Source organism: Pteropus medius, unplaced genomic scaffold (assembly GCF_902729225.1).
Source record: "Pteropus medius unplaced genomic scaffold, Ma_sr-lr_union100, whole genome shotgun sequence".
Lineage (NCBI taxonomy): Eukaryota > Metazoa > Chordata > Mammalia > Chiroptera > Pteropodidae > Pteropus > Pteropus medius.
The window spans coordinates 18,004,193-18,020,615 of NW_024349803.1; the positions used below are offsets into that span (position 1 = coordinate 18,004,193).

At 48.2% G+C, this 16,423-nt stretch overlaps 1 protein-coding gene and 1 pseudogene across 5 annotated transcripts in view; both read left to right on the forward strand.

Moving 5' to 3' along the window:
- LARS2 (leucyl-tRNA synthetase 2, mitochondrial) overlaps positions 1 to 16,423 on the forward strand; it is a 127,620-nt gene that overhangs the window by 75,652 nt on the left and 35,545 nt on the right. For all 5 annotated transcript variants that reach the window (XM_039837534.1, XM_039837536.1, XM_039837535.1 and 2 more), the window contains 5 exons: positions 3,125 to 3,232; positions 4,847 to 5,006; positions 9,855 to 9,959; positions 12,518 to 12,633; positions 14,026 to 14,309. In XM_039837534.1, coding sequence (XP_039693468.1) covers positions 3,125 to 3,232; positions 4,847 to 5,006; positions 9,855 to 9,959; positions 12,518 to 12,633; positions 14,026 to 14,309 — 773 coding nt within the window. The remainder of the gene's footprint in view (positions 1 to 3,124; positions 3,233 to 4,846; positions 5,007 to 9,854; positions 9,960 to 12,517; positions 12,634 to 14,025; positions 14,310 to 16,423) is intronic.
- Positions 374 to 492, forward strand: LOC120582555 (uncharacterized; annotated as a pseudogene).

Sequence of the window (16,423 nt, forward strand, 5' to 3'; positions counted from 1 at the left end):
GCCACGAGGCAGCTCGGTGTTTTTCCGGGAGACAGAAAGCAAGTCACCTTAGTCGATGCCTCGTGAACCATCGGGAGCCTGAAGCACATCTTTTACCACTTTCTCAGAAGTCATTTTTCACTCAGACAAACACAGAAACATGTGGTCCATCTGGACAACTTTAATTCGTAGCCATAAGGTGTTTTATATTTCCTGCGGAAAGCCTTCTCACAATCACAGGAAGTCGGGATATATGTCTGGCATCAGTGTATGTTGATCTGTGCCTCATTTTACTTAAGACCGGGCAAGCATCCCGAGAAGAATAGGGTTTCATCATCATCATAAAGTGTTTGATTCATAGATCACATTGAACTGTCAAGTTTTAAAAATTCCCATCTGTGGCCATGCCACCCTGAACAAGCCCGATCATGTCTGATCTCAGAAGCTGAGCAGGGTCGGGCCTGGTTAGTACTTGGATGGGAGACCACTTAGGAAAACCAGGTGCTGTAGGCATTTAAAAAAAAATTCCCTTAGATTTTTCTGAGTCGTCTTTATCAGCTCTTTAATTTTCGTGGATCTCCTTTCCAAATGACCGAGGAGACTTTTAAATACCCATCGTTTCTAGTTGATTACATTTTGTCAGAAAAGGCATTTTCATCTTTCACGAGTAACAGTCCAGAACTGGCAGAGCCCTACAGTCATTCTGTTGAAAATGACCTATAAACACCAGCTGGGTCGTTGGGTCTCTGCACTGAGGACCGGGTCGAGTGTCACGTCATTAGGTCCCTTGGGAGCATATAGGAAGGGGACCTGTCTTTATTAAGCCTTGGTGTGACGTCGCGTTAAGAGGACAGCTCGAACTCCTCACCGAGGCTTTCTAGGGCTTTCCTTTTTCCACTCTGCACACACGTCTGATTTCTGTTTTAATGTCAGTGTAATCTATCCCCTCTGTTCTTTGCTGGCCACTCAGGATTGATGGCCTCGTGGCAAAAGGCTCTCCCTGTCACTGAGCAGACAGCAAGCGCAGGGTTTTCCGTTGCCGCTGCTGTTCGAGGCGTCCTGCTGTGGGCGGGCCCTCTCCAGCTGCGTGGGTACCACATGGGGTGGAGCATCCTTCTTCCTCACTTTTCTTGCCTTCACCTGCACCCTCTCTGTGACCGGCCTGCCTTGCTTCTGCTTCCAAATTCTCCCTTCTTTTTCCTTCCTTTCTTTTCTTTTTGGAGCGTTCTGTCTTCACCCACCCAGCCCCTGAGACCTGCGTCCTCCTTCTCAGAGTTTTAAGCCCCTAGCTCATCTCTCTCATTTGTCACTCTGCTCCTTTTCTTCTCTACCTTGCCACTAATTTTTCTTTTCCCGCGACTCGTCTTCACGACCTGTGTCCCATCTTCTTTGATGCGAATAGCATTTGGCATTGAATTTCGATCAGTTACCCAGCCAACAGCAACAGTTGTCGTTCGTGGATTGTTGTAGCCCCACCCTTATCTGTGGCTTCACTCGCCCAATTTCAGTTACTCGTGCTCAAAGGCGGCCCAAAACTATTCAATGGAAAATTTCAGAAACAAATGATACATGTTTGAAATTGCATGCCGTTCCGAGTAGCATGAAGCAATTTTGCTGCATCCCACTCTGTCTTGCCTGGGATGAGTCATCTCTTTGACCAGAGTTGTACATGCTTCACACCCACTAGTCACTTAGTAGCTGTCTCAATTATGAGAGAGAGAGAGAGAGGCCACATTCACATAACTTTCTACACTACATTGTTATAGTCGTTCTATTTTATTATTAGTTATTGTTACTAATTTCTTATTGTGCCTCATGTATAAATTAGATTTCCTCATAGGTATGTATGTAAAGGAAAACAGTCTATATGGGATCTGGTACTATCTGCAGTTTCGAGCATCCACTGGGGGTCTTGGAACATTTTCCCCATGGAGAAGGGGGATTGCTGTATTTAAACTTCATGTTAGGGACTCTGGACGCTCCCGCTTTGTGTATGCCCAGGACCCCAGTGCCTGGATGGGGTCCTGGTGTGGAGGGGAGGGTGGTTAATACATTCTAGTAGAATAAACGAATGAATGAGCACATTGCCGGTCGGCTCGATGGCGTCCATTATCCACAATTTCTGGATCTTGAATCTTCTAGACTCCCGATGAGAATGGGTAGATCGCTAGGTGACAGGTGTGGAAAATGCTCTCTGTTGTTTATCACATGACAGAGTAAGGATCTCTGCAGTTTCGGGGATTGTCGTTGGTGATTCTGGTTCCGGTTCTGACGCTTCCATTCCTGCAGGCCGCGTGAGAGCTGCAGCCTCTCGATGCCAGTTCATGGATCTGAAAGCCAGATCAGAGTGGGCTAGAAGAGATGTGTGTAAAAGCACCTTGCAAGTTACAAAACACTAGACAAATAAAGCATAGCTATGTTGCCTGCATTAATTAATAGTACAATTAGGAATTTTAAATCGGACCCTTCACATTACAAAGATATGATTTACTTTCAAATCCAATGGCTGAAGGAATGTGTCTCATCATGGAAAGGTAAGGGCTGGCATGTTCTTGAGGCCATAGAGAATAATTTGTTGAAAAGCCTTCAGGTTTTTTTTGTTTGTTTGTTTTTGTTTTTTAGGATTAAAGGTAGACAAATAATGGTGGAAAAAAATTTGCACTCCTAACAGCATATGTTTATACAAATCAATGTGGTGATTTCTCTTACACTAATTTTTATTTTTCAAATGCAAAGGTGTAACATTTAATGTTTTCCATATGATACAGCTGAGTCGTAGAACACCCATACCTATGAATGGCCTATCTTAGAGTTTCAAAATTCGTAAACTTGAACTGCTTTTGTGGGAGAGAATGTCCTCACCACATTCATCAAAGATGTTAAGTTCGGTCTTGTTAATCTCCTTCCTCCTGGAAACCGTGGCCCACTCAGAATAGAGAAATGGGTCAAACCCATCTCACTGGAGTGATGCCAACGACACATCTGTTTCTATCCTTCGTCAGATTCTTCTGATTGGCACGTGAGTGAGAAGTGGGCCGAATCCCGTCTCCTCCTGTCCCCACTTACCCTTCCTTAGCAAGCCCAAGATCACTCGTTTTCCCCAGCGTTGTGCGCCTACCTCTCTGTTCTCCTTCCATCCCTACAGGCCATGCGGGACGCGCTGGCGGACCTTCCGGAATGGTATGGAATAAAAGGCATGCAGGCCCACTGGATCGGGGACTGTGTGGGCTGCCATCTGGACTTCACGTTAAAGGTGACCACGCAGTAGCCTTTCCGGAAGCTGATTCTCACAAACCCCCTCCCGCGTCGTCAGAACTCCCCGAAGAAACCAGCAGTGCTGGGGCCCCACAGCAGTGCTGTCAGAAAGAGCGCGGGCCACCTAGGTCACTTCAGGTTTTCGAGCAGTCACATTGTTTTAAAAGACAAAGAAACAGTGAAATTAATTTTAAAAGCATATGCGATTCAACCCATTATATCCAAAATAATTACCGTTACAAGATGTGATCGATAAAAACATTTATTAAGGAGACAGTTTACACTCTTGTTTTAGTACCAAGGCTTCAAACGCTGTTTCTCACCGGGACGGTCTTTTTCATCCTTCTGATTTCTCCTTTTCTAACCAAGACTTTTGCATTTAACTCCAAACCCTTCCCTCCCCTATGCCAGTCAAAACCTCCAGGAGGAGGGAGCAGCAGCCAAGAGACAGCTGACGCACCTTCCCAGTCTCTTTCCTCCTGACACCTGCTGCTTGTCACCGAGCTCACGATTCCCATGTCACTTCCTCACAAAAGTGATCCAGCTCACTCCGACTGCAGGCGTGGGTGCCTCCCTCAGGGAGCGGGTGCTTAGAAAACCTCTGAGAAACAAAGCCTGAAAGGCGCTTTCCGAGAAGGCGGTGAGATCCCGGATGTTCCGGCGGTCAGGGCCACCCCTCCTGGTGGGGCCCTGCGCACTGAGCTGAGTCTGGTCCCACGTCCAAGGCCTTTGCTTCTCCAGCGGGGCGAAGGACGTGGCTCTCGGAGCCACTCGGCTGCTGTACGTGGAACGTCTTCTACATTCTCTCCCTTGCCCAACATTTTTATTATGAAAATTTTCATCTCCACTCCTAGACCCACCTGAAAAGGAGCTGTCTTGGGAACACTCAGTCGTGCAGGTGCTGGGCCAGGTGGGCCCAGACCTGGCTCCGCAAGTGGCACCTCAGGACATAGTGTGGTCCTGTGGTCTCGGCCCTGGGCGCCTCGCACGTCGTTAGCACTCTGAGCTTGTGAGTGAATGTGTGAAGGAAGGAGCATGTGTCCTCTCTGTGCCTTCTGTGTCTGTCACATAATTGGCATTCAGTTGATGCCTAATGTTTGCCTCTTCTTTGAAAGGCCTTCAGCCAGCCCTAGGGACCTTCAGTCGTGAGCTCGGCTCAGGCTTTCCATTCTTTCTCCTTCAAAACACTATTAACCTCAATGACCGTTTCCTGGTTAGAAAAGTAGACACCTGTGTTTTTCACTGCACCTTAGATTCCGGAGGAAAGTATAGCTCCTTCCTCGGGACAGAAATAATAGACCATTGACAGTTATTTTTGATTCGTGAGCAAAGAAGCCAGGAAAACGGAACGGCATCTCTCTGAGAGTGCTTTGGCCTCCTTCGGTCTGGGGCACCTGGTCCCCCGGTGGTGGGCACGAGGAGGGCTCGGGAGGAGGCACCGTGGTCCTCTCCTGTCCCGTCCCCTTTTCTGGCGACCATTTCGGGCCCCACATCCGGAATCTGTCCCCACTGTTGGGGACTGAGGAGATGGGGGAGAAGGGGTGTAGCTGGGGAGCACAGCAGCCCAGAGGGAGCAGTGCAAAATGAAACGACTCTGTTCTTGCCCTGCCAGGTCGATGGGCAAGTCACAGGAGAGAAGCTGACCGCCTACACGGCCACCCCCGAGGCCATCCATGGCACGTCCCACGTCGCCATCACTCCCAGCCACAGACTCCTGCGCGGGCACAGTGCCCTGAAGGAAGCCTTTCAGAAGGCACTCGTCCCTGGCAGAGGTGAGTCAGCAAGTCGAGGCCAGGACGGCGGGGAGTATGTCTCACCCTGGGACAGCGTTTCCCGGAGCTCACAGTCTTTCGTGTCTGTCATCTTGTGTGATGGGTCCTTCACCCTGGCCTGGCTTTTTATGTTTTTTATTTTGAAACATGAGCTTTGAAAATGTTATCCCCTGGTTTTGCTCTGAGTTCCTGGTTCACTTCCTGAGTTTCTGGCTGAAAACTCAACTCCTTCTCTTTAAATGTCATCTAGATTTAACACTCTCCTTTCTGATAGAAATAGAATCTGCTTCATTTATAATTCCGTCATCAAATAACACTGTGCTGACGGACAAGAAGGAAGCCACTGAGAATCAGAGGAAACATTTTCAACACCTTAATTTTATTACTTTAGAGAATCCACACAGTACTCGGAGCAGATGAACAAGAGTCCTGCTCAGTACAGGTCTGTCACGAACGGGTCAGGCTGACCCGGAACTGGCATAGCAAGTATTAACGGCCCGTGAGGATGTGGGGCGTGCGTTTGTCACAATTCTGTGGCTGCAAGCAGCAAGCTCCATCTCTGTCCAACCCAGAGGAGAAGGGGACCATATTGGGAGGCCGTGGGAGGCTTGCTGACCAGAGAAGCTGCAGAAGGACCAGTCTGGAGAGGACTTGGACTCGGCAGCCGTGGGAGCTTTGGCGGCAGAAACCATCTCTTAAGTGCCACTGACTGAGGAGCCTGCCCTTGCCTCGGGCTCAGTGCTCGGGGCACGTAGCTCAGGATTCCTGCTGCAGGGAAAAATGTCTGGTTGGCATAACTCTGGCCCCCTGGCCTTTTTCTTGGCTAAGGAAAGGCCAGGTACCTTTCCCTATAGACCACTGAGATGAACCAATGAGAAAGGGGAGCTCTCCGAAGTGAACTCAGAGGACCTTTGCGAGGGAGGGGGTGTGGGTCGTGGATGGACGAAAGTCCCCTGTGGATTAGAAGGAGGTCTCCAGAGAGACGTAAATATTTCTATTAAAAATCTCACTCCTATTCTCTTTCCATAGAATATAAACTTCAACCCAAAACACACAGTCTGAATTATTGACATCTATTTGAATTGTTTAACTCATGAAAATGTTTTGGTTGGCGATGCTGTTTTTTAAAAAGTGCTGTTCTTCAGCTAACCAGACCAAAGGATTTCCTGACATCAGGATGGAAGGCTAGATGATGTCATCCCACCATACCTCTGCTTAGGACTTCCCATTGTCCACTTACAGCACGAAAGCCAGGGTTCGAGTCAGTGGACACTTGCTGGGAGCCTGCTCCATGCTAAGCACTTGGGGATACACAGGTGGCCCTTCACAGTCGTGCCTTCCCGAGGTTGTAACAGGGGAGCCAGGTGCATATGTGATTCACTCTGGCAAGAGACGCATATAACTTGGTTTCATCTCTTTTGCTGTTGTATATTGGCCAAGAGAAGGCCAGGTGCAGACTCAAAAGACAGACTCTTCTGAGTTAAAATCCGAGTGTGTGCTTACAAAGTCTAATGTAGCTATTTCAATTTTATTTCCTACTTATTCCAAAATATTGGGTTCTTTTCAATCGTTTAGTTTAAAGAGAAAACTCAGAGTTTTTTACTCTCATGGGCATTTCGAGATTCAGGGCTGCGATGGTTGAAGAATATTTAGAAATGAAAAACTAAAAAATGTAAACATCTAGCCCTTAGATTTTTTTTTTCTTATGGTTAATTTGGGGACACAAATTAGAATGAGGTAATAGTAAGAGGGGATTAATGAGCCAATGAGTTATACATGATGGAGTTCCTGACATAAAGGCACTGTATAAGTTAAAAACATTTTCATATGTAAGAAATTAGAGTATTTCAGCACATGCAGAGAACAGTGTTTTCGTGATCACGTGGGCGTCGGCACATCTGACTCGGCCTCGCCACTTCGTTTTGGGACTGAATGGCTTGTTAGCTTCCTTCTCCCTTCTTTTTAATAATCTCCGAAATAATTCCAAGTGGACTATTACACTTGGCTCTGAATATTCCAGTTCTCATTTTCAGAGTGGAAACAGTCTTCTTGCAGCCGTCAATTTATTAAAAGTCTCTAGATTAATTTGCCCATCAAGTCTCCAGGTTTTGACATATGGCATTAGTCATGTGAGACCAAATTGCTTTGAATGTAATGCAGTTTTCCCAAAAGGTGAATTGAAATTACGATATGAATATGGATTTATGCCTCCTTTGGCCTTCGAGGCTACATTTTAAACCTAAACATTATATCACCGTTGTCACTCGCCATCACCAGCTGGCTCAGATCAGACAAGGGGCTCGGCTTTTCCTCATGCGTCAGGTTTTGAGGGTGCTGAGCGTTGAAGCAGAAGTGATAGCATCACACAATTGTGACCGGCTCCGAGGAGGACGGTGACACATGTGGACAGGGTCAGGCGAGAATGGCAGAGGTGGGGGCAGGAGGACCCGTGCACCCCACTAGGTAAGATGAGAGATGGTGTAAACCGCAGACCAGGGGTCGTCAGATGGAGGGGCAGGAACAGCTCTGAAAACTCTGTGGACGGCGGCAAAGGCAGAGGCAACATTCTGATTTCTGGCTTGGCCGACTGAGTGGCTGATGTTATTGACTAAATCTACGGTTTTTTGCTCAGCATCCCATAATTTGGCCCAGATTCCTTTAAGAGAGCAAAAAAGTAAGGTCCTTCCCTGTGGGGTTGTTGAATTCGAGTGTTCCGGAACCTCCGACGTTGCCTCCTTTCTCAGCTGACCGCCTCTGACTTCCGTCATGTTATGTAAGCCCGGCTCGTAGGAACTAGAAACCATAAAAAGCATCAAGAGAAAAACAGCGTCAGAGTTTCTAGAAGCGGTTCGGTCTTTTCCTGGAGTCTTTTCTGACATTCCTAATATGAAAATATTCAAACCCTGGGGCTTTGGGACCACGCATTTCAGCTCTGAGTCACTAGTAGTCTACACAATGGATTTTTTGCCAAAAGGGTAAATGAGGTCACCTGCAGGGTAACTTAGAACCCCATTTTTATTGACACATGGGAGAACTGGAACCTCATCTCTCTGGAAGCCCCAGAGCGTTGACTAATTAATGACTCATTGTTCTGTTTCTCCTCTCTCTGTAGTATCAGCATGGGGGTGGGACGAAAGGGTGAGGAACAGAGTCCTGTAGGTAATTGTTCTTTAAATAAACTGTTTCTACTAGCATCCCTTTAGCGCATGTTAATAGTCATCATGTGGAGGGAAAAGCTTCTGTGCTCAGATGACCTGGAATAAGCAAAAAAATGAAGGGATTAAGAAGTACAAATTGGCAGTTACAAACTAGTCACGGGGATGTAAAGTACAGCACGGGATATAGTCAATAATACCGTGTAATAACTGTGTATAGTGCTGGGTGAGTGTTAGACTTACGGGGGGATCGCTTTGTAAATTATATATCCATCTCGCCACTATGCTGTACACCCGAAACTAATATAAATGAATGTTTGCTGTCAGCTGTAATTGAAAAAAATAAATTTAAAAAATAAATTAAAAAAGAAAAACATGGGTCTCCACTTTGAGAAGTGTCAACCCTTAGGCAGCTCAGGCAGCAGGTGCCCCCCGGCCATGGTCCCGTGGGTGCTGGCTGGACCTCAGCTGCGGAGACCCGTGTGGGTTGCGTTTCACTCTGTCCCCACCGTACCCCATCGCGTCTGTCTTCCCCACACGCAAGGTGAAGGAAGACCAGACCTGGTGTAGATGCCTACGGAGCCCGTCTTTACCTCCTCGAAAAATAAATCCTATTTCCTAGGCTTATTTTAACTTTGAGGTTTGTAAAACCCCATATTTTAGATAATTACTTAAAGTCTTACAACATGGCAAGCGTAAACAGTTAAGAGTTCACAGATTATAACTTATTAAATGCTCGTGTTACAGTGAGCTCAAGCGAACCCGCTAATTGAGTTCGTCCTCTCCTCTCTGATTCCTTTGGGACTTTATCTGTCTTCATGCTTCCGGTTCTACAGATATTTTAGTGAAGATTCACCTAGGTCTGGCTTGTGTCCTGGCCGTGGTCATCTTAACAAGCTTCCTTTAAGATGACACACTGGATAGTTCCCAATTAAGTATTTTATTATGACCACATTGTTCACAACTAAGCCAAGTAGACTGTGATTACATTTTCCTCTTTTTCACATAACTTTTGATTTTTCTTGAAGTTCGCGATGTCCTCATTTTTTTTTTTTCATTGCTTCATGTTCTTTGAATTTCTGGCAAAGTCTTCCCACAGCCCCCCAGAAGCTCTTTAAAATTCCTCTCAGTACAGTTTACTACACACTCCGACTTGTCAGATCATGTATCGATCCCCTTTTTATCCTGAGGATGCTTCCTGGGGCCCTCTGTCCTGCTCAGATCTGACCCAGTCACGCTGTAGGCCTCTGCTGCACATCTGCCACCCCAGGATTTCCCTCTGTCTTTGTTCTGCAATTATCCAGTGCTCCGTCCTTTGTTTGGAATTTCAGAAATCTCCTAGGTTTACCATGGATAAATTTCTTTGTTGCTCCTTCTTCTGTATTTTGAGGTATTTTTCAAAAGGAAAGGGGGGTGGGTGGCATGGGAATGTCTTTTTTCTCCACCATCTGGAAAGTAAAAATGCTGTTTTCATTTCTTTTCGTGATTAACATGGGTGAACGGTTTTGTGTATTTGTTTAATCTTTTGATTGTCCACTGGTGTGAATTATCTATTAATACCTTCAAAGAACAAATTCTTTACCAATTAGCACAAAACACAGAAGTTCCAATGCTTATTTTTCTCACCTGACTCCTCTGAGATTCGGGTGGCCCCAGCTGACGGGCGTCCACAGTTCGTTCTTCTCATTTTCAGATTGCCTCACCCCCGTGAGGGCTGTGAACATGCTCACCCAGCAGGAGGTTCCTGTCATTATCTTGGCCAAAGCTGACTTTGAGGGCTCTCTGGATTCAAAAATAGGTGAGTAGCTCTTAAAATGCGATCAGGAAGATGTATTTAGCAGGCTTAAAATCAGAATTCTAGCCCGTTGCTGTCAAGTGAAAGGTGCCATGATGCTGATGCCACGATCTTAAATGAATGCCTCTTAAATGAATGCCCCTTTGTTTAATCGTCTCTTATTTCAGATCTACATTTTGAAAACATGAAGTATATCACACCTCGCTCATTGCTTTTTGAGAATAGTAAAAGATGTCTGGCCTGCGGATCTTGCCAGCAGAGCCAGTTGGTGAGGCTTGTACCTCTGATGTGGAGAATGGTACAGCTCAGCTGAAAACCCTGTTTCAGAGCTCGTAGAACCAACAGCAGCTGCTGAGATGGGGGTTCAGCGCTCAGATGATCCATGTAGGCCGGGCTGTTGGTGAAGACTCTGTGGAGGAGGTGAACTTGAGCTATTCAAGAAAAGGATCGTGAAACAGCAGTAGAACTGAAGGCGTATTTAGAACTGTATGTCGGATATCCTTGGCAGCGTTACTCATTCGTGAGAGTTCTGAGCGATTGTCACCTAACAGGAAGTCTGGGGCCGAACCCAGGGATGACAGCCGAAGACAGCCACGTCCTCTGCCCTCGGGGTGGGCCCCGCCTCTCTCTTCAGCGTTCCTGCTGTAGATTCCGGCCTGTCTTTAAAGTACCAGCGCCCTGCAGAGAAAGTTATTTCCACGCTCCGTCTTCTAGCACCCATGAGAAATAGCGTTTCTTATCAAGATCATGTTTTCCCTTACAATTCTCGGATCCGTTTTTGACAAAGTGATTTGAAGAAACACCAACACAGAAAAATATATTAAGCCGGTCGAGTCATTCTCTTCTGGCAATTTAAACCTAGAAAGGGTGTTGCTTAAAGCAAATAATTCCTTCTACTACTCTTGTGCATTTTTAATTAGTAGAATTCATTAATACAGCTGGCCAAGATAAACAGGAAAGGAAGCTCTCGTTGATGTGTGTGTTTTTTTTTTCTTTTAGTATTTTGAGTCAGAGTACTGACACAATATTGAGAGTTCTGAAGGGAAGAAATTTTGATTTTTCAAGTGTGCATGGCAAATCATTTTTCCTGTTGTCCCGATGTCCCACAGTTACATAATTAACGTCTTGCTAGTTATTGCTTAACTTCTCGCCCCAGGAGGTGAAAACAGGAATAAACAAAGGTCAGGCGGTGTGTTTGCTCTTCACAGCCCGGCGTGACACACGGCTGACGTCCCCCTGAGCCCCGGGTGACCAGCACCGTGACCCAGAGTGTTCTCTCTGTGGTCAGATCAGTTCTGGGTCACAGTGTCTGCGTTTGAATATTACTCCTCGTTACGACGAGCCGTCCACCTTTGGAATGTATAAATGGCTCTTTCTCGTTCTCAACAGTGAACACTTTTTGGTAATATTTATCGCTGGCTGTTTGTCCTCACCCGTCAGCAATCTTCAAGTCCACCGTGAACGTTTCTCTGCTTCATTAGGTGCTTTCTGTCAATAACCTCAGCTGGAACAGCACCGAACCTTCCGTCATCCCACGGAGCTTTAGAGCGCGTCTCCCGAACGTTAAATCAGCCTTTTAGGGCAGTGTTCCAGAGGGGCTGTTCACGGAAATTTGACTGAAACATCTTGTCCATCACCCTTAGTTTTGTCTCTCTCAGTTGCCACGAGACGTGTCGGGGCCACGAGGGTGGCAGCAGTTTCCACAGTTGGCCCGGCAGCAGGAGTTCCCACCCAGGGGCGATGTGGCCACCAGGGGGCAGCTGGCAATTTTAGAGACCTTTTTGTCCGTCACAACCGGGGAAGTGCTGTGGGTAGAGACCAGGGATGCAGCTCAGCATCCTACGATGCACAGAGTATCGCCCCCCCGACACACACACTGAAAAAAAGAGTCCAGAATGTTAATAATGCCAAGGAGAAAGCCTGCCTTACGCAACCAACAACTGAAAGCCCGGTTTGTATGGCCGGCGGAAGCCGAAACGGCAGGCCTGGGTCCTCTGGGTGCGTGATTTACTCATGCTCCACCCCCCACGTCCTCAAGGGCATGTGTGGGTTGAAAAATAAATGTCTGTGCAGAGCGTACCGTTGCCCCTGGGAACAAAGCGCAGCGTGGAGGAACACAGCGGCCAGCCTTTGCCTTCCCGACCGCGCGGGTTCTTCCAGGGCGCTACGAAATGCTGGAGGCGTCAGCCCTGAGTCTCGGGGGAAACGTCACCGTCCTCTGTCGCCGGAGGAGTTCAAAGAAGGAGCTTCCCCAGATACTGGTGATTTGCTCTTTCAGTGATAAAAAGCAACTCCAAATCGTGTAGTTTAGAATCACAACTGTTTTTAAAAAGCAACGAAGCCAAGGAAAAAGGCCTAAACGAAGTAACACCGATGCAATAAACTGGTAGTGTTAGGGTGGTGGGTTTCCCCGGGTAAACGCGAGGTGCTTGTATAACGTCTCTAACTAACAAAGACAGAGTCTCCTGTAAGAAGCCACGGCTGAGTGTCAGTGCTGTCAATCAGTTCGTGATCCGGGCTTTTGCAAAGGAGACGTTTTGTGTTTCTTCCTCTCTCAACAGGAATTCCCTGCACCAGCGCAGAGGACACCCTCGTAGCACAAACCCTGGGCTTATCCTACTCTGAAGTCATTGAAACTTTGCCAGATGGCACGGAGAGGCTGAGCGGCTCTGCTGAGGTTGGTGCCCTGTGGCCTGGGCCCAAGCACTTACTTCTAAATCCATGACCTTTGATGTGAGTCTGATGAGACATGTTCCTGTAGCTTCAAATTACAAATTACAACCTGCCATTTCACAGTTCCCCACACTCTTGCAGCCTTGTCTCTAATCCGTGAAAACCCAATAATACTCTTTTTCAAGATCTAGATGTTTATCAACTCTAAGTCGAGCCCAGTCCTAGAATAGTGTGGTCATCACAGTCGCGGAGCTTTATCTGGGGACCCTTCTGCCAGAGAATAACGACCCCTTCCATCCATAGTAAAAACTTCCATTCATGAGCTTCCGCAATGTAAAAACAGTGGCTCATGAAGACGATCGACTTTTAAGAGATCTCACGAGCATTCTTACCACAATGACATGTGGCGGTGGGAGTGAGGGACACAAAAGATGGCCCCGCCCCCCCAAACCCTCCCAGAGTGTAGGTATTTCTTTGGTAGATGCCTCTGTCCTTCGGAAGACACTTCAGGCCCTTAATGAAAAGGGCTGCTTTTGATAAGCGTAACTGTACTTTCTTTTCCCTGTGCCTCATGCTAGAATGGTGGCGAATCAGGTTTATCTTTGGGCCCCCCCCCCCAGTGCCCAGCATAAGCCGGCACAGGGCAGCTGTGCTGTCCATGTTCACTGGTCCGATTCCAGGCCACCCACGATCCCGGTTACTGGCAAGCCGTGCCGGTCCCGGTTCTTACTGTTAATCTCGTTCTCTGAAAAGCAAAAGGTAAAAAGAGAATTTCTCTTTTCTGCTCTGTTCTGCCCTGCCGTCTATACACGGGGAGCATTTGAATGCAAAGAGAGTTGTTCTGGTTCTGCAGGCTGTGGCCCCAGTTCGTTCCCCTGCTCGACCGAATTCTTTCTGCTTTTGGGTAATATCAAATTATTCTTTTCTGGATATTTTCTCCCTGACAGAGGAGTAGTCGTTACAAACACACATCACGCAGTTCTTTACTGGCAGCTGAATGCTAATGTTTGGTCACCTCTGGAGGCAGGACTCAGGAGAGCCCCAGAAGCAGGGCCGCTTGACCCGTTAGATGACCCAGTGGACACAGTGCCTAGAGCACAATGCTTTTAAGGAGCCCCGTAGAAGATTTCAAGTTCTTTTAAAATCGGAAGAAAAAAGTGAACATTTAAGGTCAGAAACTGTATTTGTCTTTATTCAATACAGTCATAAAATAAAGAATTTTAATATTTTCTTAGGGAGGAAGGGGCCCACGAAGGCAAAGGCACGTAGGTCTCACAGGAGTCGTGACGAGGCCCTGCACAGAGCCATACCTGAATTCAGCAGCCCGCGGTGGCGGCGGGGGTGCTAGCTCGTTCGTACGAGGGGCGAACCGGGGTCTCTGTCCTTCCCGTCTCAGTTTACAGGTCTGAGCCGGCAGGATGCGTTTCTAGCCGTGACTGAGAAAGCTCGGAGGAACAGAGTGGGTGGGCACGTAACGAGCGATAAACTGAAGGACTGGCTGATCTCGAGGCAGCGGTACTGGGGCACGCCGATCCCCATGGTCCACTGCCCGGCCTGCGGCCCCGTGCCTGTGCCCCTGGACGACTTGCCCGTGACCTTGCCCAGCATCACATCCTTCACTGGCAAGGGAGGGTCCCCGCTGGCCTCGGCTCCGGAGTGGGTGAACTGCTCCTGCCCTAGGTAAGGAACCGCCACGTCTCCCAGCTGTGCCTGTCCCTCCTCCCGCCTGGCACTAACTCCGCTCCCTTTTCCCGGACTCCCGCCAGGCCGGGAAGAATGCCCTGGGTCTTTTGAGACCTTTGCGAGAAGGTGCTGGAGTCTGGGGCCCAGCCCCTGCCAGGGGCGCCGTCTGCTCTCTGGGCAGGTGTCAGAGCAGTGTCGTGTCACATCTTTCCCAGAAGCATCCGATCCAACTGATGGAAAAGCTACACGTTTTTATCGTAGCTTCCTAAAAAGGCCACCGTCTTCCATTTTCTGCTCCAGAGAGCTTCTTGGAGACGAGAGAAGATGCTTCCTCCTCTTTGCCTTATAGTTTTCTCATGCAGCGACTGTGGTAAAAATGGAGATTTTTATCACAAGTAGCAGAGCAGAAGCTACCACAGCGAGTGTGCTCCGGGGGTTCATTCTCTAATATACTGAAGCGTACCGTATTTTCTTTCTTCTCATTTTGGAAGCGGGATTATGTTTTTTCTGTCGGTTCATTGGCATGTCCCAAATGTCATTTTTGTGAGGCTATACTAGCTGATTGCACAAAGAAATAACCGATACCCAGCTCCAGTATTTTTTTTCTTCTTTCTATGGAAAAGCCATTTTTTCCCCCTGCTTTATAGATCATGACGAGGATGATTTAAAATAATTTAGTCCTCTGCCAGTACAGAGCTGAGTTACGAGGTTGATAATTAAGTGACCATGTATGAGGCTGGGGATTCAGACAATCATGGATTCAGGTCCCGGCCTTGCCTGGTAACAAGCTGTATGGCCTTGGGAAAGTCATTTGACTGCTCTGAGCTTTGATTCCCTTACCACGAACTAAAATAATCCCCTCCAAGGGCCGTTCAGAAGACTAAGTTAGCACACGTAATCATCCCGCACAGTGGCACCTAGCAAGCTGTCACCTAGCAAATGGAAGGGTCACCGCCAGCTGACCGAGGACTCTCCAGCAACCCTCTCGAGCCTCGCACAGGCAGCCTTGGGATTTGCGGCGGGGCTTGTGGGTGGGGACGTAGGACGCTCCGGGCCACTGTGAGGGAGAAACGTGGCGTCCAGGAGGGACACAGCGCACCCTCTTGGTTCGTGAGCGGTGACGGCGACAGGGCTTTCCTGCTGGGGACAGTGGTAGTGTCCAGCGCTTGTGGGTTATGGATTCCCAGCCTGGCCACAGACTCCTGGGGGCGGGGCCCGGGACTTGACGTTGGTCAGCGCTCCCGGGTCAGTTGGAGTGAGCACCGGGCCGAGCGCCACCGAGCCCGTGCGGCCCAGCGGACAGCACAGTCAGATGTGGATCCCTTACTCTTCAGCTCCGAGACCTGGGGCAGATTTCTTAACCTCCGAACGCTAGTTCCTCATGTGCAGAATGGGGACGTGAGTCACGTCTACCTCACAATCCCCAGGGTTACTGGGGATTAAACGGGATAATAATGCCCTCGAAGCCTTTGGCTCAGTGCCTGTCCCCAGTCTTATAGTATTATTGCCGTCGGAGCTCATAACGATAGCAACGTCACCATCACCGCCATCTGTCCCTCCCACTTACCATCTCGCGTCTTCCGTGTCAGCAGTAGAATGTGCTCGTTGTCTTCAAGTCCAACGTGACTGTGAAAAAGATCAGCACGGCAGGTGTTAGCCAGATGTGATTCCTTTCCTCAACTGAGTCCTGCATTTTCTTCCTGACTCGTAAGGGTGCGCTGATGGTAAGGAGAAGAAATAACCTTTATCTTCCCATTATTTCCCCAAATAGTATCTGCGTTCTAGTTGATTTCTCCCCAAACAGAAAGACCTGGCTTTAGTTTAGGGGCGTATTGTTGAGACCAGTGTCTCAGAGCAGCACCAGGCGATCCCAAGCAGGAGGCCCCTGGGGCCGAAAAGCTCCTACTCCCAGGGACCACACTGTTTTAGGAGGAGCCCCCTGACTAAAATGCAGGAGGACCCCAAGAGTCTCAGAGCCCCCCCCCAGATCTGGGGCTCCCATCTCTCTGCTCAGCCACATCTGTTTAATAAGTGGGAGGAGGGGAGAGCCCGTTTCTTTTGGTGTCATTTCTAAAGCCGGTATGGACTGCTTCACAGATGCAAGATACAAA